This window comes from Eptatretus burgeri, chromosome 8 (genome assembly GCF_056783735.1).
Source record: "Eptatretus burgeri isolate ZD-2024b chromosome 8, Ebu_testis_v1, whole genome shotgun sequence".
In the NCBI taxonomy this organism is placed as follows: domain Eukaryota; kingdom Metazoa; phylum Chordata; class Myxini; order Myxiniformes; family Myxinidae; genus Eptatretus; species Eptatretus burgeri.
In genome coordinates, this window is record NC_140968.1 from 14,335,373 (window position 1) to 14,360,303 (window position 24,931).

Consider the following 24,931-nt stretch of genomic DNA (forward strand, 5'->3'; position numbering starts at 1 on the left):
TAAAGTATAACGTATTGTTCAAAGTTAGAGTTTTCCTTATCTCCCAACTTTTTCCTGCTTACATGCGTTGACCATCTTCAACCACTTAAAATCCTTCAGAATTTTACCTGTATATGCGACAGCATGATTGAAGAAAAAGTGTGACCAAAGCCTATAAAAAATCTGCCTCATACAGGGGTAGGCTGTCAAGACATGAGGATCATTCAAAATGTCCTTGCAATGAGATACGTACTCACTATCCAAGAAAAGCTAACTCTTCATTTTTCAATGCGAAGTTGTCATGGCAACAACTATTACAATGGGCAGTCTGCCTTTACCTTCTCAGCAGCAGCGAAGGCAGGGTTTTATAATTTGGTCAGGGTGTGGGGATAACTCCTTCACTCTTTGCAAAAGACAACGTAAGATCTTTACCGCCCACACCAACACCAACACTTGTTAGCAGACCAGACACCCAAATTAACTTCCACTCGAACCAAGGCATACTTCGTTATACATTTCCATACCCACAAAGCACCGATCTTACATTTTATAGTCCCCAAAGCAGACTAGAAAGCTCAAAGGCAAGTGTATACTTTTATATTGATTTTTTAAATTTTTTTTATTTTTGGTCAGTGGTGAGACCTCATTGCAGAGATCATCTTGAATGGCTTGAATAGCTTAGTCTAAGTTATATTGGGGCCACGGATTGAAATAATTGCGCAAAGGGCCAGAAAGGTAAATTTCTATAAAAACAAAAGATTACGAAGAGAAAAGAAGGCGATAGAAGAAAAAAAGTAGAGACAAAGGAAAGGAGATTAGGAAGGCTATGAGTCAACGAAAAGACCGTCTGGTGAACCTTCCCATCCGCTTCTTTATCAATCCTCTTGAAGAAGTTCAGTCACTTTTGGGCCTCACCACCAGCCATGGCCTTTCTTAGGCGAACCATATATGTAACTTGGTCTACTAAGCCAGTTGTTGATTGGGCATCCTCCGTCGTACAAAGTCCTTCCTTGGCACACCTGAACTCCTATCCACCTACAAGGCTTTCGTCCACAGTTTGATGGAGTACTGTCCTCCTCTCTGGGCTGGCGCCCCTGCCGCACACCTTCCTCAACTTGACGCCGTGGAAACCAAGGCCTTCAAGATCATTGGAATCTCCCACAACAAAGCTCAATCTATAGGCCTATCAATTTCACATCGCAGACAGGTCAGTGGTATTTCTGTCTTCTATCGCCTCCTTTCTGGTCTTGCACCCTCTGCCCTTTCTGTGCACTGCCCCTAGCCCATCCTCCAGGTTTCTGCATGGCACACAGGATCCCTGCCAGTAGCTCCTTTCTGATGAAAGCTCTAAAACCCACACTCACTGCTCACCTCTACTCATTCATTACTTCCCCCCCCCCCCCCCACACATGTTGTACCAACTTCCTCAGACTCTTCACTGTCATTCTTTCTTCCAGGGCTTCAAAACAGCAGCTCTTCACCACCATCCCTCAGCCTCATCCACAACTCATCTATGATATTTACTCACCCCATTAACCCTCTCCAAGCCCACCTCTTTCCAACTTTCCACCTCTGTCATTGTTACTGTTCTTTTGGTTTTGGCTTGGTCAGGTACGGTGCTAGCAGGAGGTGTAGGCCGTCTTTCACTTTAAGTTAGGGCTTTCAGTCAATTGTTCCGTTCACGATGTGGTGGTTAAACACCCATCCATGCTCTCCTTTATAAGAATGTGCCTTTATCCTGAACTGTTGGAAACTCATCAGGTGTTTTTTTTGATGAGCCAGGATCATTATGATGAGGTGGGTAATGTCATGTCGGTTTGATACCTGTGCAGAAAATTTGGAGTTTGGCAAAGGTCCTTGTGATTTCAACGACTCTGCCGTGGGTGAGTGTGATGTCAAATTTCCTGCTCCGTATGCTGTGCACAGGGTCTTCATGACGCGTCGCCGTTGCCGAAACCGAAAGAGATGTGCTGAAGATCTGCATGCATGCAGGGAGCAGATCGGACTCGTGGTTCAGCCAAAGGACGGAAAAGGTGACCTATAACATTCTAAAAAAATACTCTATATTTAATCTTGAACTACCAACCGGACTAACACATAGTGAAAGTTCAGTTACTCATATTTCTGCTGGCTTTCAGCTTCACCGCAGTTCGACTCAGGGCGACGCAAGAGCGACTTGACACTTCGGCTCGGATCCGCCAGGGAAAAGCGTCGCTGCTCGCGAGTCTGCTCCAAAGATCTGCGGGCTTGCAAGAGGTTGCAGCGAAAGCAGAGGCAACAGGCACTGCACGCTACCGAGAGGTCGTCGGTCGACAGTAAGGAAACGCCTCCACCTAAGTCTACACGCTGGGAATGACGTCTCTCGTTAGACAATCAAAATTGTGACACATCGTTTCCTTTCGTTCGCACTCATCAATCTCATTTAAACGGCATGGGAGAACAAGGGTTAACACATGTGCTGAAGTGTCAACATTACATGATGGTAACAACAATACGACTTGAAAATGAAACGGAATTCGAAGACGTTCAGCAACATTCAATGACGATGGAATTTAATGACCTGAAACGTATCTGCCTGGTGAAAGATCAAAAGAGAAAGCATGGTCTGACAGGTTATTGAAACACAAAGGCTAATGATTTTACTTGTGTGGTATGTGTTCATGCCTGGTGAGGAATAAGATATTTATTTCGGAAACGAGTGAACCCACGACGCTGCACATTGTTTCCCTTTGTTGCTCAGAAGGTCCCCAGACCTTTCGATGGCTCTATATTCGTAACTTTACCCTTTTCTGTCACTGGTGACACATTCCTTGAGTATAGAGATGTAACCTGTTTATCATTACTTGTCTATCTACTTTACACTACCCGCCAGAAGGAGCAAGTTAACTAGAATCGACATATATCGGAAACAGGACTGCAGACAGCAAACCAAGAGGAGGTGTACTGTGCACACCTGGCAACTCCATGATGCAATAAGGTTACAGTTAATTAATTTGGCTGCGCAGTGGTTTCGGTGTGAGCATACTGTTATCAGGGCAATTTTGGTTGTCCTGAAAGGTGATTCCACGGCTCAATATCTACAACGATAATGCTTTAAGACACAAAACGGTCAATGACCAATAACTTGGATGGGAACGTAGTAATGTATCAACGAATAAAGAGGTCAACATGTTTAACAACACATAAAATACCTCCACACCTCAACCTTGAACGGAACTTATCATGTGCGTAGACTCGTGTGTGGGACCCAGTACCAAGGGACCCAGGACAGCCGAAAGAAATAGAACAGAGATATAGGTGGATGTGGAGAAGAGCTTTCCTTGAGGTGCCTGTGAGGCACCAATGTACTCGTAAGTGGGACCTCGTGGCTCTTGATGCAACTGGAATGGATCTTGCTGCAGCTGGAATGCATGACTCAGCATGGCACGACTTCATCGTCGGCTCTGACTGACTCTCACTCCTGAGACCACTCTTGACTGGTCTCAAGCAAACTCTACAGTCTTTGTAACTCACCCTTGACTCTGGTGGCTCGTCACTGGTGCTGACTCCCCCTCCTCGACTCCAAGCTCCGACTTTCGGCTCACTTATATTGTCACCGCCATGCGATCCCCTGCTGCGAGGCTTCCACCTTACTCCACGGTGGTCACACATGCGCTCCCGTGGCAACTAAGTTACTAACCAAGCAGTGTCCCAAGTCATACATGTTGACATGTCAGAAATGATAACACAGGGGCTAGGGCGACAAGCAGATTCCTGTATATGCAATCCTGGTTGTTACTAACTGGAGTCACAAAAAACATACGCTAACATTTATTTACGAGATAACGAATGAATAATTAACCCTCACCCCTCATTAAGCCCTAAGTCATGTGTATGTATGTATGTATATATATATATATATATATATATATATATATATATATATATATATATATATATATATATATATGTCATTTGTTAGAAAAATCCAGCACACTGAGCAGTAAATAATAAAAATGATTTATGGTTGCCTGACATTTCAAGGACAGACTCGATCCCTTCTTCAAACACGACACCGCGTTCGGTTCCAGTGGGAATGACTGTACATTGTGGATTGGTCGGTATCCTCGCCAATTACAGTGTTTCTTGTGTTAGAATTCTCCTCTTGCCCTCCTGGTCCTGTGTTGTGAACATTCTCTTGCAATGGTGCTTCATTGACGCCAGCATTGTCTGAACATTTTGGCTTTTGTTGGCATTGTAGTTGACGACACAATGCCTGGCATGTGGGATTCAAGTCGAAGAATGCCTGTGTATTGACTTCTCACCCAACCACCAGGCCTCGATTATTTCATAGCTCACCTTGGTTGACCCTGACTTAGGACGCATGCCTGACTCCATGCGAAGTTGTGTTGGTGTGTTTGTGTGTGTGGCCACTAAGGAAAGCCCGTCTTTAGCCCCTCACTGTGTGCTGGTGTTCAGTTCACCATGCGGTCAATCGTTTGGATGATTGGCCATCATAATTGGCTTCACAATCCTGCAGCCAACATTCATTCAAATCTTTCTGTTGAATTTGCTCACACAGTTAGTCAATTTTGACAGCTCTGTGAGAAGGATCCTCGTGGTTTTTGGGGACATTGACGGAGAGAGAGAGAGAGAGGGAGAGAGAGAGGAGTGGGAGAGAGAGAGAGAGAGAGAGAGAGAGAGAGAGAGAGAGAGAGATATATATATATATATATATATATATATATATATATATATATATATATATATATATATATATATATATATATATATATATATATATAGATTTTAAAAAGGTTATAAATCGGTTTTCCTATATTGAGTGGAAGCTGAAGAAGAGAGATTGCTGCAGCGGATGGTGATGTGGATTCTGAAAGAAAGGAATAAGAATATCATGTGGGCAGGAGTAACGGACATTAGCAAAGAGACCTGGGAAGACCATCTGTGTTGGTTGGGGAATGTGCTGAGGAAGGAGGAGTAGGAGGATGTGATCAAGCACATCTTTGATATGGATAGTGAGTCAGAATGGAAGGTGTGAGCAAGAATGATGTGGAAGGAGGTGGTGGAGAGGGACATGAGAGAGGTGGTATGCAAACAGAGGATGCTTAGGATAGAGAGGTATCACTTTCGCAGCTGACCCCACAATAAGTTAGGATTCAGTGGGGGCCATAAAAGTAAAAGTATATATATATATATATATATATATATATATATATATATATATATATATATGTATACACATGTATAAAAATTAGCAGGGTGCCTATCACTGTTGGGTTTGTAGATGTCTCACCTGAAATGGGCAATTTTTTTCAGTTCGCATTGGTAGAAAGAGGAATTCAGTACAAATATTCAGAGAGCAGTATCGCAGTCGGTGGAGCTGGTAATCTCAGCAACGTTGTTCCATTCCACCAGCGAAGATTTTTAATCCATGCTTGTTCTTCCACTGAAGTACTCCTTGGGAGTGAGGGTTAAATTATGAAACCTCGGCTGGGAAACAGATTTAGGCACGTTTTGGGCCTACCGCCTGAAGGAAGATCACCGAAGTTCTTTCCATGCAAACCGACCACTTACAAGCACTGTGCCCTCTCAACATCGCTTCTTAAGTCCACAACCTGCCCCCTCTCTCGATACTTCCCATAGCTTTGCTTTCGGTATTTCTCACAGAATTTCATCCTGGTTTCCCATCCGATGATCCATAGATCAGTAGTTTCAGTTTCACTTTGATATATCCGTTTTGATTCATCATTGCAACTTGTGATGCAAAAAATACGTCATCAAAAACTATTTTTGGGGGAATTTTTTTTCTATTTTCTATTTCCTAAGGGGTGTAATAGGGCTTAAGGGTCTTAAAACGTCAAAATGGGTCTAATGGTCTGACCCGTTGAATGGATTTTAGCGGTATAAAGGGTCTAGGGGTCTAAAGTATTTTAGGTGTCATAAAGGGGATCGAAGGATGAAAGAGCAAAAGGGGTTTAAAGTATCCAAATAGTCTAAAAGTGTCCAAATGGTCTTAAAAAGTCTATACAGTATATCTGAAAAGTGTCAAAAGGGTCAAAGAAAGTGTATGTCTCAAAAGGGTCGAAATGGGTGTGAAGGTGTCGAAAGGATGTAAATGTCTAAGGGGTTTCAAGGGTCTAAGGAGCTCAATGGTGTAATGGTGTCTAAATGGTGTAAAGGAGTGAAGCTGTAGCAAAGAAATTTCCTCGGGTGTGCAACAGGGCAATGATGGGCCAAATGACCTCCTCGTGACTTTGAAACCACTATTCAGGGGCATTGTGGTTAAAAACTTGATCGTGGAAAGTTTCATTGCAATTAACTTTAGGAGCTCAAAGCAGCGAGGTCACAAACAAACAAGCAAACAGCAAAACAACTTACCTCCTAATTGTGAGGTGGTTGTTGGGGGTTTACACATTGGCATGTGGCGGCTTGGAAATGGCGGCACAAGGGTTGCGTGGCAGGCATTGTATATATGGATTTACCATAGTTCATGATGGTACAACTGCCCCACGAGTTCCGTAACAACTCCAAATCTCGTTTTTTTTTCACCCCTCTAACTTACATCATTCAATGCATATCTGATCTGGCTTTCACTTAATTTATTTGTTTAACTTGTACTATATGACTTGCCATTTTCAAGCTACAGCCTGTGGAATTTATAATGGCCTGAGTTTAAAATGCACCAGTTGTCCCGATCGCCAAAGATCATCACGGCCTAATTAAATGAGATATTCAAAATCTTTGTTTTCTTTGTTAAAAATCAAAAATTTTTTAAAAAAAGCTTTGTTGTTAGATGATCGGAATGAACTCTCTAAACAACAATACAGGGTATATGCATCAAAATCGCTTGTTTTAAGCTATAGGATGTATATCATGGAGTGTGTATGTAGATTTGTATATTTGGTGAAGTTAGCTATATCTGGTGATGAAACCGGTCCGGCAGCTGAGGGGGTGTGTAGCATTGAAATTCTCATGTGTGTACTATTTGTGAGTGCCTTTACAGCTGTGAGGGAACTCTGGGAATTTGTTTGAAACAACAAATGGCTTACCTTGTGTAGCCTTTCATGGTTACTTTATGTAACTTTTTTGGTGAGAAGAGAATGGGAGAAGTTTATTTATTTTTATAATCCTAACCACCTGGGTTTAGTTGATTAGGTGAGAGCTAATTGGTTATTCCCTCCATTCACAAATAAGAGATGTGAGTGGGTCAATGTTTTTCATATACAGTATATACATGTATATATAATTGCATCTGTAGAATGGTCTGTACAGATGTACATAGATCTGATGAATGTCATTTCCCACTGTACATGCAGATGTCTGATAATTTCATCAGTGGCATCCATTTGGTGAATGACAGTCCTCTAATCTCTGCAGGAATATTTGCACCACCTGCACAGATAGATCTCTGTGCCACACTTTAATCTTGCCTAAATTATTAAACGGAATTTGACATGGCAGAGAAGCTGGTGTCAATAAGCATTTTACACATATACCCCAGGTAATCGGAACTCAATGTGCAAGGAAGGTGCGAACAGTGACGCCTACTGGGATGTCCTGCTCCGTCACTGCGTGTCCTGTGAAAGCGTATGTGGGCAGCACCCACGTCAGTGCGACACATACTGCGGTGAGAAGCACACCATGCAAGAAAAAACACTTATGAACAACTGTTGTTTCTCACTTTTTGTGTTCATGCCATTGATGTAAAACAGGGAGATAATTTTTTTTTTAAATGATCATGTGCAAACGGAAAACACTGAGGTCATACATTTTGCTTTTATGCATTTTTCAAGATGGTGCCTTTCTACAATTTTACATAAACACACTTTGTGAAGCCAACGTATATATGCTCTCATAAAAAAAAAAAAACTTGAAATAGTTTTTTTTTTTCACGGAACATTGAACAGAAGCTTTCCGACCGTGTAGAAAGTACTTAAGCATGAAAGATGCACCTATCATGCGACGACAGTTTCTTCACATGCAAATAGTTTGACAAAATCCAACTAAGGAGTCTATTGACAAAGCAGGTTTTTCAGCAATGTCTTTTCTACGAACTTCCAATCTTGGTTGCTCCACACATCTTAAGCTTTCATTATATGTTTGGGGATTGCTAATTCATGATTATGCTTGAATCAGCCGACCCAACTTTTATTAGCAGATTCAGGTAATAGGACATTCCTGACAATAAAATGCTCTTGGTAATAAATATGCAACCATAAAAGGAGCTTAATAACGAACTTCCTCATTTGGGTTATCGTATCAAAATACATTCGTTTCCATAGACCTTGAAAAACGATTACGTAGATTATATAGACTAGCAAAGAACAAATTGTTCCCTTCAATTACCGGTGAGAGATGTGATTGGGACTTGAGTATTCATAGGTTGATTGCTATCGGCATTGCACATGGTATATGCTTGGCAGCCTCTGTGGTGTGCGTTTCTGTCTCCGCTGTCACTGATAACTCTCCCATAGGTGATGAAACTAGTTCAGTGGCTGATGGGGGGGTGCGTAGCATTGGAGTTTTTATTTGTTTACAGGGTCAAGGCTCGTGGAAGAGCTCGAACACTGAACAGACCAGGACACAATAGAACAAAAAGAACAGTGGAGAAGAGGGAAACACCAACAATCCACCACAGACAATCACAAGGACAACGTACACGAAAACTCATGCATGTGCTACTTGTAAATGTCTGCAACTGTGCAAGAGCCTCAGTGGACCTTGATACAGCTTTCTTTGGCCTGGTAGAACAGTGAGATCATGAGTTATACAGTCCCGGTCACAGCTTGGGTTAATTGATAACATGACAACTGCTTGGTTGTTCCCTCCAATTATGGGTGAGAGATGTGATTTGGCCTTTAGTTATGCTACTATTAATTTGTAATTGGTCACTGGCTTTGACACCAATACAAGTAATTATTACCGACCCCAGGCACCCACAAGCTACATATGTCAAACAAACAGTTTCAAATGGAGGATCTCGCCACCATTAGAGCATTTAAATTGTATCAGATGTGGCAATAAATGTGAATTGTTGCTCCCAGCTTGCCAGCTCGATGACAGAGGACTTTTGCATTTTTTTCTTCCTCCATCCCTAACCCGTTTATAATCTGATACGGGCACGGGAAACTTGCTAGTGTTGATTAAAAAAAAAAAAAAAAAAAAAAAAAAAAAAAATATATATATATATATATATATATATATATATATATATATATATATATATATATATATATATACATGTTGTTTTCTATTGTATACCTATTCTGATGTACCAGACTCTTTTACAGAGCATCGGTGCTGCTGAAGCAGTTTTATTGGCTAGAGATACACTGGGTGATTTGCTGTTGCCTTCCCAGCAGTAATTAGGGCAGGAATTTGAAATTTAGCCGTGACGCCAGAGATGGCTCGCCTACGCTTTGCGAAGGACAACTGTTTGCCGAATGCAAGCACAATGGGCCTTGCCTTCTGCAAGCAACTATATATATATATATATATATATATATATATATATATATATATATATATATATATATATATATATATATATATATATATATATATACACACACACACACACAGTATATCTTTACACTATTCTGAGTATCTAATTCAAAGAGCATTTTAAATGGAGATTTTCAGAACCTAACCCAAACCTACTCCCATTTTACCATTTGTCTTCTATCTCTGTTTAAAAAAAAAAAAGTTAATTTCATTCATTCTTGATTTGTTTTTCTATCCAGTAAAAACTTAGGCCATGTTTACTCAGAGGGGTCATCACGTTCACACGTAAAAAGAACATGCTGTTTTGGTCACATTGAAATGTCCCCCCCCCCCCCACCATTATCTTACCCACCAATTGCATCACCTCCTTCAAATAATATTTCCGAGCATTGCAAACGAATTATAATGCTGTTTTATTGTCTGCATCATTTTGTTATAAATATGTGTTATTCCTAAATGACCAATCACCTTATTTTTTATTTCCATAGTTTAAACTCGAGGCTGCACACATTAATCAACCCTGAAATTTTGATGATTCCTCAGTTTTTGGAAACATCATGTGTTAATCCCCGTCTCTCCAAAAATACACGTTAAAATTTCTGAGCATGGCATATGCATCGTGTGCATATTGTTTGATGTGAATCATTAGTGGTTCTGCAATTGTCATCGTGTGATTCGGATGACATTTGAGGGAGTTGATCGAGGAAAGTTAGAAGTTACGTAAAGGTCACGTATGACCACTTTCGCACTACGTAATCAGATACCGAATCTAAACTAGTTCTGCCGTCTGGTCAAAGAGTTGACATTATTGAGATTGCCATGTCAGGGTGCCCTCGGGGTAGAGTCATGTCAAGAGGAGCCGACTGTGGGAAGCATATTGTGTTGAAATTAATATTACCACTTCCCTTCACAACAACCGTTTTTCATAGTTTTATTTATTTATTCATTTTTGTACTGTCTGTTAACACTCGCCTCTGAGTTGTCCAACTTTGGTTCGATTCTCGATCCAGCTATAAACTGTCATCCCAGTATTTTGTCCGCAAGCTGATTCATCAATGTATGTTGCATCCGTGGAATGCACGTGGACCTGGGCGTCCTATTTGTTAGCAGTATTTGGAAGACATTAAAAATCCCATTGGTGTCTTTTGCGAAAAGTAGGCAAGCTATCGTCGGCACCCTGGCCAAATTCCAAATTCCTGCTCTCACATGTTCAGTCGAACAAAGTTGGAATAATTAAGCCCATTAACGACTCGTCGTCATCGCTGTTTGTTAATTGCAGAAATTACGTTTGAAATTAGAAGGAAAATGGTGGGAAATTTAAACCTCAAGTTATAAGAGGTTTCGCAAATCAATGTTGTATGTTTTGTTGTGCAGAGAAAGGCAACAGCACCCCTCTCGAAGGATCACAATTGCATCGCCAGATACGTTCGATCACTGGGGTCAGAGGTGAAAAAGCGATCACGCAACCATCATCTGGAGGCTACAGCGGATTAATGTTGGCTGGCCCACTCCTCGCAGTTCTTCTGATCTCGATTTTTTGTGGTCTTGCCACTCTGGCTTTTCGTCGCCGAAAGAGGTCAAGTATGAGCCAACCAGGAAAGGTGTCCATGACACATTCCAGAAACCTGTCTGGATCTCATCTCAACCCACCAGCAATGAACAATGATGGTAAGTCAACTTGCAAATAAATATTAGAGACAGTTTGGATTGCTCTGTAATCCGAGGTGGTGTTGTACATCAGAGTGCCTTGTAAATAAATAAAAATTGGAAATACATATATATATATATATATATATATATTTATACACACACACACACACACACACACACACACACACACACACACACACACACACACACACACACACACACACACACACACACACACACACACACACACACACACACACACTGCCTTCAGAAAATATTCACAGCCCTTGACTTTGTCACATTTTGTTGTGTTAAAGCCTGAATTTAAAATGGATTAAATTGAGATTGCTTTGTCACCAACCTACACAAAACACCCCATAATGTCAATGGAATTCTTTGTTTTTTAGAATTTTTTTTACAAATCAATTAAAAATGAAAATCTGAAATGTCTTCTGTCAATAAGTATTCAATCCCTTTGCTGTGACATTTCAAATTCAGCTCAGGCACATCCAATTTCCTTTGACCAACCTTGAGATGTGTCTCTATAACTTGATTAGAGTCCACCCGTGGCCAATTCAATTGATTGGACTTGATTTAAAAAGAAACATTTCTGTATTAGGACCTGTCGTTGACAACTCATCACCGATCGAACACCATCCTACTGTGAAACATGGTGGTGGCATCATCACGCCTTGTGGGCGCCTTTCAGTGGCAGGGACTGGGAGACTTGTAAGGACAGAGGGAACAATTAATGGAGCCAAATACAGGCAAATCCTTGAGGAGAACCTGCTTCAGACTGAAAAAGAGCTTAGACTGCGGTGAAGATTTACGTTCCAACAGGACAATGACCCCAAGCATACAGCCAAAGCAACACTGGAATGGCTTCTGAACAAGAACGTGAAAGTCCTTGAGTGGCCCAACCAACACACAGACTTGAATCACATTGAGAATCTGTGGAAAGATTTGAAGATTGCTGTTCATCGTCGCTCCCCATCCAACTTGACAGAGCTTGAGCAAATGTGCAAGGAAGAAAGGAAGAAAATCCCCAAATCCAGAAGTGCAAAGCTCATACAGACACGTCCAAGAAGACTCGAAGCTGTAATCACTGCTCAAGGTGTTTCGACAAAATATTGACTCAGGGGTTGAATACTTATGTAAGTTTTTTTTATTTCTGTATTTCATATTTAATGAAAGTGGAAAATTTTGTAAAAACACATTTTCACTTTGTCTTTATAGGGTATTTTGAGCAGATCGGGGACAATTTCAATTTATTCAATTTTATGTTCAGGCAGTAACAACAAAATGTGAAAAAGCCAAAGCGTGTGAATACCTTGTGAAGGCACTTTACCTGTCCATATATATATATATATATATATATATATATATATATATATATATATATATATATATATATATATATATATATATATATATATATATATATATATTAATATTTGCCAGGGTGCCATTCATCAATGTGTGCGCCGTCCCTCGGATGGATGTTAAACCGACGTCTCGTCAGCCGGCAGTAGTTGGTGTAAGTTAAAGATTCCACAATGTCCTTCACAAAGAGTAGGCGAGCTATCGCCATCACCATGGCCAAATTACAAATGATTGCTCTAACCTAGAGAGGGCATTGCATCATTGGCACAGCTGTGCCCTCAGTCAATGATGCTACCCCACAGCCTTGTGCTGCATAAAAAAGAAGACTTTTCCTCCGAAAAATCTGAGAAGTGTTGCTTTGCTCTCATCAGTTTTATGATATTTAAGCATATTTCTGTTACCCTTCTTATGTCCCTCTCCACTTTTGTGGTGCAAATATAAATTTCCTTCCTTCATGGTGTGTTGGTGGTTTTGGTCATGTGGGAGGTGCGACCAGCTGGTTGAGAGACACAGACAGAGACACAGACAGAGACACAGAGAGCACGAGTTTGGTCAGAAAACAAATGGCTCGACAACAATATTTTCATTCATGAAAGGCGATTTTAATTATGGAAGACAATCGTCTTGACACTTGTTATTGAGGCCTTTAGATTTTAGAACCAACCAAAGTGTGTCATCCTGTTTCATTGCACTCTTGGGTTTGGAGATTTTTTTATTTTTATTTTTTTATGAACAATGTCCGTCTCTGCCGAAGTTATAAGAAGTACTTTCTCGTCATTTGTTTAATTAAATCAGCATGGGATTTTGTCATTATGGGAGAGATGCAAGGTCTTTGCTCAAAGCTATAATATTCTAAATTCACTTTTACTTTTCTCAGATCTGACATTCCAGCTTCCTCTTCTCCCTGGAATGTGCGAGCCAGCAGAAAACAGTACACACAATGCCCCAGACACAGTGCTGTTGTCGTACACATTCAAGCCGCGTTCTGTTGTGGGACCTGCTATGAACCTGGAAGACTGTGGGAAGGAGATAATCTCCCACGACATGCCGGTGAAACGACACGAAAGCACGTGCATTGGAGCCCGAGACAGCCCGGCGGGTTTCTGTCTAATTGAGAAAGGACGTGGCAGTGGAGAATAAAACTAATATTATAGATAAAGTACACCTTCAATAAGAGCAATCAATGGGAAGGTGCTTTTGAAGGTTGGTCTTTGTGGTCTGTTACAGTGAATGTTTAAAAGTTTTTTTCCAAAGGTGGGGTATCGCAACTAAAAATTGTTCGAATTATAACATTTTGTGACTTCCAAGAATGTACACACACACTCCTCTTGCCTTCAGGAGTTATCTTCATATTACTAAACTTGTTAAGGATTGGGGGGGGGGATTTAGATTGAGAAAAGAAAGGGGGTGATACTGGAGAGAAGGTTGGGAGGGAAAATAATGGAGGTGGGTGTGCGGGAAATGGTTGAGGAGGTAGTAAGAAATTCCCTTTATTTTGTATACCTACCATCAAGATTGTCACTAACACTGTATTTTATGTCTTCTTTCTTGAGCAATCGCCAGTTGGGGTCGACAGCAGAATCTGGATAAGGTGGGAACAAAGGTTAAACATTTCTGAGACGGCTTTGAGAAAAAAATAAATAAAAGGATCAAATCTATATAGGACCTCCAAATACATATAATCCATCCATCCATTGGGACCATACTCTGTGCAGAGCACTGGTGCCACCTGAGCAGCCTCCTGGACAATTAGACCCAATCCTGGACAGGTAACCACTCTGACACAGGATACCAGCAAGCTGGTACTCATTTTCCCAACTCCTGAAGGAATGACAGGCAGAGTTCAAGCCCACCTGGTATTAATTGAGCAGGCAAGTGGGAGTTGAACTCAGGACCTCAGGATCCCAATAGGATCCACAAGCCCACCACTCCAGCCATTTAAGCCAACACCAGAAATATTTGCGGAAACCTCCATTTAAAATGTGTAAAGCAGTTCTTGCCGAAGGTCTCGTCGTGTGAGCATATTTTAAAATTGATCGACGTCACTGAACAGCCTCGAGAGATTGAGTTTTATGTTGATGTTGTTGACTTGTATTTGTAACGTTGAAAGGCAATGAAAGTTCTTGACCTCTACAAGTCCCTTTTGAAACGTTGTTGCTTGTGATCCTTCTAAGTGATGTGCTGGTTAGTTAGTTTTGTATTGCAGAGTTTTTTTTTTTGTTGGAGGGGAAATTTTGTATTCCATGATGGATAACCTACTGACCTACTGATTCGTGGGCAGTTTCAAACTGACTGATATGTTTGTACTACTCTCTTGAGTAAAATTAGGCGCCATCGACATGATTCACTTGCAAAGGACAACGACATGGAGTGTGGGGTAAATTGACAAGATGACGTTCAGAAAAATAAGAAAACGGTTGAGGAGGGGGGTACGTGCCATATCACAGGGAAAAGAAGGGGGCGTGTGCATGGTTGCATATGTAACATGTGTATTGTCCCTTGGGCCGATGATAGTACGTTTTGTTTGCCAACAAGTCGTGCTGAGAAGTCAATGGTTAGCTCTGATGGACATGAGACACGAGGCACGAATTCTGATGATAGCGGGAATCAATCGATTGCTGGCGTTTCGGCGGAACGATCTTCTTGCGTTGTCCTGTCGTACAGGACACCTTTGGTCTCACGATGCCCCCTGATGGACTTCCGAAGGATGACGTTTGAGTTCAACAACTGACACAATGAATCAGATTTACTGGTGTGTTGAGATATTTTGTTTTTCATTTCTATCGATTACTCAATAAATGTCTCTTGATTTCAATACGTCACCTTCGTTTTGTTACCTGGCGCACACTTTCACTAGAAAAAAAAACAAAAAACAGAAAAATTAAACTCAAAAATTGGTGGTAGTTTGTTGGGAGCTAATAATTGGGCACAGCTGCCCAGAAAAGGCAAGGGTTAGGTCCGATGACGTTTCGACCCTAGAGTGGTCTTCATCGGGGACTCGGTGGTGAAACTTGCCTTCCACAAGGGGAACTAGAACGGCACGCAGTCGACAACATACTGCTCACCAAGCTGAACAGTTTCCTTCATGTAGATATAGTTGACACTCATGGAAGAGCTAGTACACTGAATGGATCAGGATGTAACAGAAGAAAAAAAAAAAAAAAAAACCAGGACTCAACACACGTATGCATGGGGTGGACAAGATGGATACAGAAGGCAACTGGAAGGAGGAAAAACTGGAAAATTTGAAGGAGGAGGTGTTTGTTTGGGGTTAACGAGGGTAGAGAAGATCATGGTTTTGGATTGAGGACGATCTGAGATGGTGGTGAACAGCTGTCTTGAAGACCTGGAGGGACGAATGAGATTGAAGAGGATGTGGAAGTTGATTCCACAGGTAGGAAAAAAGAGGAACAAATAGGTGGAGGTGAGCAATGATCCTGGATTTACACAGGTTCACCAGAAGAGGGTTGATGTTGGGCCGTGTGAGCCCTGCAGAAACCTGGGGGGGGGGGGGGGGACAAAGCACGGAAAGAGCAGAGGGTGAAAGGGGAAGGGAAAGACCAGAAAGGAGGCAGTAGAACACAGAGAGACCACCAAGATGTCTGCGGTAGTTAAGTGATAGGCCCATAGACTCGGCTTTAGCGTGGGAGATCCCAATGATCTTGAAGGTCTTGGTTTCCATGGCATCAAGCTGAGCAAAATGTGTGCAGGGGAGCCAGCCCAGATGGGAGAGCAGTACTCCATCAAGTTGCGTAATAGGTGCGTAGGACTTCAGGTGTGCCAAGAAAGGACTTTATACGATGGAGGATGCACAGTCGACAGCTGGCTTTGGAGGCCAACTTTGAAATGTGATTTGCCCAAGGAAGATCATGGCTGATTGTGAGACCCAGGAGTGTGAATGACTGAACTTCCTCAAGAGTATTGTTAAGAAAGTGGATGGGAGGGATTGCCAGCCAGTCCTTTCGGAGAGAGATAGTGAGAGCGTGAGATTTGTCAGGATTAAAAGTTTACGTTTTGTATCCACTGATCGGTTGGATCTGGATCTTCCTGAACCAAAATCTAATCAGCTTGTTCTTGTCACCGAACCAACTCATTCACCTAGTTTTGTCATAATTCCATCCACAACCTTTTGAGATATCGTTTTATGGATCATTTTTGGCCCCATCTCTCAATGGTAAAGAATTACTTTTAATTAATTTTCTTCATTCTTGTATCCCGATCTGGATCTTCACCAAAATTGAATCAATTTGTCCTTGTCACACATTCAACGTGTCCACCAAGTTTTGTCCGAATCCCTCCAGAAGTTATCGAGACATCCTGCTCATAGACAAACAGAAAAACAAACAGACAGGGGTGAAAATACAACCTCTGCCCACTTTTGGTGGCGAGGGCAACGAGAAGGGTACTCGGTAGAGCGCATACCTCGGCCAGGATGACCAGTTCACATTTTGTATCCCACCGATAGGTCGGACTCTGGATCCAGAACTGAACCAAAATCTAATCGGCTTGTTCGTCACCTACCCAACATATCCACCAACTTTTGTCATAACTCGTCTACAACTTTTTGAGGTATTGTGCGAAATATCGTTTTTGGCCTTCTCTCTCAATTGTGAAGAATCACTTAGAATTTTGTTTTTATTCTCGTATGCAGATCTGGATAATAATATTCTATCTATAATTCCAGCAATGTGTGTGTGTGTGTGTCTGTATGCGACCGCAGTTTCTCGACGATCGCCGGTCCGATCGGATTGAAACTTGCCAGGAATATTGCCGGGGCCCCGCGGATGTACCTTGTCGAGGTTTGATGTCAATCGGACCAGCAGTTCCCAAGTTACGGCCATTTATCTGTCGACCAATGACAAGACACGGTGCTATGACATCACGAATGACATCACAATTAATGTTTGTTTATTTATTTATTTATTTTTTGCACGATTGACGGTCCGATATGATTGAAACTTGCCAGGAATATTGCTGGGGACCCACAGATGTGCCTTTTCAAGGTTTGATATTAATCAGACGAGTGGTTCTCAAGTTACGGACATTTATCTGTCGACCAATGACAAGACACGGTGCTATGACATCACAATTAATGTTTGTTTATTTATTTATTTATTTATTTATTTTTGCACGATTGACAGTCCGGTCTGATTGAACCTTGCCAGGAATATTGCTGGGGACTCGCGGATGTGCCTTTTCAAGGTTTGATATCAATCGGACGAGCGGTTCCCAAGTTACGGCCATTTATCTGTCGACCAATGACACGGTGCGATGACCAATGTCGAACAAGACACGGTGCTATGACGTCACAATTAATGTTTATTTGTTTCTTTTTTTCTTTTTTTCTTTTTTTGCACGATTGATGGTCCGATCTGAATGAAACTTGCCAGGAATATTGCTGGGGACCCGCAGATGTGCCTTTTCAAGGTTTGATATTAATCGGACGAGCGGTTCTCAAGTTACGGCCATTTATCTGTCAACCAATGACAAGACACAGTGCTATGACGTCACAATTAATGTTTATTTATTCCTCGTACGGGCCCGTAGGGGCGGGCCCGTAGGTGCGTGCCCGTAGGTGAGTGCCAGTATGTGCAGCCCTCTCTCGCCCCCTCTCTCACGCCCCCCCTCTCTCGCCCCCTACTCTCATCCCCCCCTCTCTCGCCCCTCTCTCTCCCCCTCTCTTGCCCCCCTCTTCCCCTAGTCTCGCCCTTCCTCTCTCCCCTCTTCTCTCGCCCTCTTTCTCGCCCCCACTATCATACCCCCCTCTCCCGTCCCCTCTCTCGCAGATATTGATCGACAGATAAATGGCCGTAACTTGAGAACCGCTCGTCCGATTAATATCAAACCTCGAAAAGGCACATCCACGGGTCCCCAGCAATATTCCTGGCAAGTTTCAATCAGATCGGACTGGCGGTTGTCGAGAAACGGTGGTGGCAGACAAACAGTCAAACAGACGGACAGACACACACACACATACACACACACACACACACACACACACACACACACACACACACACACACACACACACACACACACACACACACACACACACACACACACACACACACACACACACACACACACACACACTGCTGGAATTATAGATGGATCATTATTATTAATTTATTTTTTTGCACGATTGACATCACAATTCTTCTTCTTCTTCTTCGTTTGCTATGACATCACAATCGACGCTGGGGACCTGAGTATGTGCCTTTTCAAGGTTTGATATCGTTCTTCATCCGTTTCAGCTGTTTCCCAAGTGTTTCCCAAGGTTTGAAAGCTGTTTTTCCCCAAGGTTTAAATTAATTGTTCAAATTATTAATTTATCCCAAGGTTTGAATTTTCCCAAGAGAAACAACTGTTTCCCAATGGTTTGAAAGCTGTTTTTCCGCAAGGTTTGAATTAATCGTTGTGCTTGGTAGACATTTGTGAATACATTTACAGAGAGAGGGGCGAGAGAGGAGGGCGAGAGAGAGGGGCGTCACAATTCAAGAGAGGGGGAGAGAGGAGGGCGAGAGAGAGAAGGCGTTACAATTCAAGAGTGGGGGCGAGAGAGAGGGGCGAGAGAGGGGGGGCGAGACTAGGGGGGAAAGATGGGGGGGGGCGAGAGAGAGGGGCGTCACAATTCTTCTTCTTCTTCTTCTTCATTTGATATGACGTCACAATTGACGTTGGGGACCTGAGTATGTTTCCGAGGGGTTTCCCAAGTTATGGCTATTTATGATACAGTTGGTCCGATCTAAATGAAATAATGCCCCAATCCAGTCATCGTTTACGAGAGCGAAGGAACGAAGCTGCACATACTGGCACGCACCTACGGGCACGCACTAGTAATAATAATAATAATAACCGTTCCTTTTGTGTGACACATAGAGCTGCCAAGGCAGTTTCATTTGACTGAGGAGCACAGTCCTGGACGGGTCACAACTCCGACTCAGGATACTCAAATGGCTAATTACCCCAGTAAGCTGGTACTCACTTTGCCAACCTCAGAAGGATGGCAGGCGAAGTCAACTCTACCTGGCATTAATTCAACAACCAAGCAGAATTTGAAATCAGGACTCTAGGATCCCAAGCCTGCCACCCTAACCAGTAAGCCACCACCAGGCATAAAGACAGACAATAGTGATTAATAAATATTACTTATAAAAAATCCTTCCGTCTCTTGTTGAATTTTGGTTTCACCAGTAAAGCAACAAACGGGGCTTATTATTGTCCTTAAATCTTTTCTGCCGTGACATCCACCAGGTAACTGGTGCACTCGCTCCAGTGCCTTGAAGGGGACACGTAACAATAGAATGAAACATTGACAGTTATTGTACTTGGCCTCCCCCTGCTTAATAAAACAAATGGGCATTCCCACATCAAAACAGCGGAACATTTAACACTTTTCCCCTCCCTGATCATGCCATCACCAAGTTCAAAGAAAACGTGATCAAAATAGCTCCCTCATGTCATGGCCCGTCATGGTCACCTATCCAATCCACAATCCCGAGAGATATGCAGAAACCCCGTGGAATTGCAACCGTCAAGTGACCATGAGACCCCAAATAAATTATCTTCTTCCTGATGCATATATATATATATATATATATATATATATATATATATATATATATATATATATATATATATATATATATATATACACATCATGAAAAGTAAATAATTCTGGCTGCAAGACCATGCGATCGATCAGGTTGAAACTTATAACATATATTCCCCATGACTACCAGAACGTAATTGCAAAATGTCACTTCAATTGATGAAGCCCAAGATGTACCGCCAAATATTTCATACTGATTGGATAAGGCATTCGATGTATGCAATTATGACGTCATAACGGAGCCACCAATGACATCATCAAACAAAAAAATCACACATTTCCAACGGTGGAGTTTTAAATTTTTCCATGGAGCGGTTTCAGAGAAACAGAGGTCCAAATTTATTCCTTTTTTTTCCAACATGACTGCTACACCACGTGATCTATGATGTCATAGTTATCAATGAAACATTCCGCATGAGACGTCGCACCGATGGTGAATATTTCGGGTCAACCGGAGAAGCTGTAACAGAGAAAACAGAGAAAACTAGAAGAGCACTCAGTAGAGCGCATACCTCCGCCACGTAATGCCTGATCCACGAGAACATATCGGGCCCAATACATGTTTGAAATATCCTGCTATATATCGTTTTTGGCCCCATCTCTCAATGGTGAAGAATCACTTAAAAAATTTGAGTAGTCAGATCCGGATCCGGATCTTCACCAAAATCGAATCAATTGTTCCTTGTCACACGCCCAACGTGTCCACCAAGTTTCATCCGAATCCGTCGACAACTTTTTGAGATATCCTGTACATTCAAACAAACAAACAAACAGACAAACAAACAAACAGACAGAAAGGGGTGAAAACATAACCTCCTTGACCTTCGGTGGCGGAGGTAACAAAACACAACCAAAAACTATCATCTTTCGTTAGTCTCATGGCCTACACGTTAGTCTCATGGCCTACACGTTAGTCTCATGGCCTACACGTTAGTCTCATGGCCTACACGTTAGTCTCATGGTCTACACGTTAGTCTCATGGCCTACACGTTAGTCTCATGGCCTACACGTTAGTCTCATGGCCTGACGTTAGTCTCATGGCCTACACGTTAGTCTCATGGCCTGACGTTAGTTTCATGGCCTACACGTTAGTCTCATGGCCTACACGTTAGTCTCATGGCCTACACGTTAGTCTCATGGCCTGACGTTAGTTTCATGGCCTACACGTTAGTCTCATGGCCTACACATTAGTCTCATGGCCTACACGTTAGTCTCATGGCCTGACATTAGTCTCACACATCATTCATCAATAACGAAAACTCCATCTCACAGCCATGAGGTGGAGATACAGTATTTGTTACCAAACAAGATGTCAGACAGAATTGCCTTTCAGTAACAACATTCTTTTGCAGTCTTCTGAGGCCAAGACTCGAGGTATCATTGACGACTGCTTCCAGGTCGAGTACATTAAATCACTGTTTGACCCTCCTACAGAAGCTTCCGTAATGCCCATCTCATCTGCTGCGGAACCATCTTCTCCTTTCATACGCAGCACAAGACAGTAGCATCATTGGATGAGGATGCGGCTCTGCCGCTGATGCCATGCCCCTGCGTGTTCGAGAAGGAATTTGTCATTTGTTCAGGATGCCATCTCCAGCTTTCATACTCTTCATGAAGGACACTATGGGATCTTGAACGTCCACCAACTGACGCTGGCAGATGGGACACCGAGTTTAATGTCTCTCCGAGGGACAGCACACACATCGATACCTCACCCTACCTGAGAGACAGCAGGATGACCGTTTGTAGCTGTGTCGACATTTTGAACCCGGGCGAGACGGCTCAGAGACGAGTATGTGTGCCCCGAGCCAATCCCGCCAGCCACAACCACTTGGGGCAGGAATTTTTTTGACATCTCATTGATCGAAAAGTGCGAGATCAACAAGATGTCGAGACTCTTGATCAATTTGTCGTGGGAGGCAAAAGCTTCAGCACCTGGCATGAGCTTTACATGCGGTCATTGCTAACCTTCCAGTTAACCCTTTGAACCCTCGCGGCCATTTTACCGGCCGCCATTCAAACCTCCACATACCCGAGCGGCTGGTTTACCGGTCACCATTCAAACCTCCACATGCCCGAGCGGCTGGTTTACAGGCCACCATTCAAATCTCCACATACCCGAGCGGCTGGTTTACAGGCCACCATTCAAACCTCCACATACCCGAGCGGCTGGTTTACCGGCCACCATTCAAACCTCCACATACCCGAGCGGCTGGTTTCCCGGCCACCATTCAAACCTCCACATACCCGAGCGGCTGGTTTTCTGGCCACCATTAAAACCTCCACATATCCGAGCGGCTGGTTTACCGGCCGCCATTCAAACCTCCATATACCCGAGCAGCTGGTTTACCGGTCACCATTCAAACCTCCACATACCCGAGCGGCTGGTTTACCGGCCACCATTCAAACCTCCACATACCCAAGCGGCTGGTTTTCTGGCCACCATTAAAACCTCCACATACCCGAGCGGCTGGTTTACCGGCCGCCATTCAAACCTCCATATACCCGAGCAGCTGGTTTACCAGTCACCATTCAAACCTCCACATACCCGAGCGGCTGGTTTACCGGCCACCATTCAAACCTCCACATACCCGAGCGGCTGGTTTACCGGCCACCATTCAAACCTCCACATACCCGAGCGGCTGGGTTCCCGGCCACCATTCAAACCTCCACATACCCGAGCGGCTGGTTTACCAGCCGCCATTCAAACCTCCATATACCCGAGCGGCTGGTTTACCAGTCACCATTCAAACCTCCACATACGCGAGCGGCTGGTTTTCTGTCTACCATTAGAACCTCCACATACCCGAGCGGCTGGTTTACCGGCCGCCATTCAAACCTCCATATACCCGAGCAGCTGGTTTACCAGTCAGCATACAAACCTCCACATACCCGAGCGGCTGGTTTACCGGCCACCATTCAAACCTCCACATACCCGAGCGGCTGGTTTACCGGCCACCATTCAAACCTCCACATACCCGAGCGGCTGGGTTCCCGGCCACCATTCAAACCTCCACATACCCGAGCGGGTGGTTTACCGGTCGCTATTCAAACCTCTATATACCCGAGCGGCTGGTTTACCGGACACTATTCAAACCTCCACATACCCGAACGGCTGGTTTACCAGTCACCATTCAAACCTCCACATACCCGAGCGGCTGGTTTCCAGGCCACCATTCAAACCTCCACATACCCGAGCGGCTGGTTTCCCGGCCACCATTCAAACCTCCACATACCCGAGCGGCTGGTTTACCGGTCGCTATTCAAACCTCTATATACCAGAGCGGCTGGTTTCCTGGCCACCATTCAAATCTCCACATACCCGAGCGGCTGGTTTCTCGGCCACCATACAAACCTCCACATACCCGAGCGGCTGGTCTACCGGCCGACATTCAAACGTCCATATACCTGAGTGGCTGGTTTACCGGCCGCCATTCAAACCTCCACATACCTGAGTAGCTGGTTTACCGGCCGCCATTCAAACCTCCACATACCTGAGTGGCTGGTTTACCGAACGCCATTTAAATCTCCACATACCCGAATGGCTGGTTTACCGGCCGCCATTTAAATCTCCATAGACCCGAGCGGCTGGTTTCCCGGCCACCATTCAAACCTCCACATACCCGAGCGGCTGGTTTCCCGGCCACCATTCAAACCTCCACATACCCGAGCGGCTGGTTTACCGGTCGCTATTCAAACCTCTATATACCAGAGCGGCTGGTTTACCGGACACTATTCAAACCTCCACATACCCGAGCGGCTGGTTTCCTGGCCACCATTCAAACCTCCACATACCCGAGCGGCTGGTTTACCGGTCGCTATTCAAACCTCTATATACCAGAGCGGCTGGTTTCCCGGCCACCATTCAAATCTCCACATACCCGAGTGGCTGGTTTCTCGGCCACCATACAAACCTCCACATACCCGAGCGGCTGGTCTACCGGCCGACATTCAAACCTCCACATACCTGAGTAGCTGGTTTACCGGCCGCCATTCAAACCTCCACATACCTGAGTGGCTGGTTTACCGAACGCCATTTAAATCTCCACATACCCGAATGGCTGGTTTACCGGCCGCCATTTAAATCTCCATAGACCCGAGCGGCTGGTTTCCCGGCCACCATTCAAACCTCCACATACCCGAGCGGCTGGTTTACCGGCCACCATTCAAACCTCCACATACCCAAGCGGCTGGTTTTCTGGCCACCATTAAAACCTCCACATACCCGAGCGGCTGGTTTACCGGCCGCCATTCAAACCTCCACATACCCGAGCGGCTGGTTTACCAGCCGCCATTCAAACCTCCACATACCCGAGCGGCTGGTTTACCGGCCACCATTCAAACCTCCACATACCCGAGCGGCTGGTTTACTGGCCACCATTCAAACCTCCACATACCCGAGCGGCTGGGTTCCCGGCCACCATTCAAACCTCCACATACCCGAGCGGCTGGTTTACCGGCCGCCATTCAAACCTCCACATACCCGAGCGGCTGGTTTACCGGTTGCTATTCAAACCTCTATATACCCGAGCGGCTGGTTCACCGGACACTATTCAAACCTCTATATACCCAAGCGGCTGGTTTGCCGGCCACCATACAAACCTCCACATACCCGAGCGGTCGGTTTACCGGTCGCCATTCAAACCTCCACATACCCGAGCGGTCGGATTTTTTTTTGCAGGGATCCCAAAGTCCAAGGAGTTCATGGGGGTTAACCCACTTGCTTCAGACACAATTATGAAACAAACAAACAAACAAAACTCTGCAGCTGTGACTGCGGCTCATTCAATACTCCTCTCACCA

General features: G+C 43.8%; 1 protein-coding gene across 3 annotated transcripts in view; it reads left to right on the forward strand.

The window, feature by feature from the left end:
* Positions 1–15,331, forward strand: part of TNFRSF13B (TNF receptor superfamily member 13B) — a 28,245-nt gene extending 12,914 nt beyond the window's left edge. For all 3 annotated transcript variants that reach the window (XM_085890991.1, XM_085890993.1, XM_085890992.1), the window contains exons 2-6: positions 1,906–2,012; positions 2,118–2,294; positions 7,481–7,606; positions 10,858–11,151; positions 13,394–15,331. In XM_085890991.1, the coding sequence (XP_085747117.1) occupies positions 1,913–2,012; positions 2,118–2,294; positions 7,481–7,606; positions 10,858–11,151; positions 13,394–13,656 (960 nt within the window). In that variant the 5' untranslated portion in view covers positions 1,906–1,912 and the 3' untranslated portion in view covers positions 13,657–15,331. The remainder of the gene's footprint in view (positions 1–1,905; positions 2,013–2,117; positions 2,295–7,480; positions 7,607–10,857; positions 11,152–13,393) is intronic.
* Positions 15,332–24,931: the final 9,600 nt, after the last annotated feature.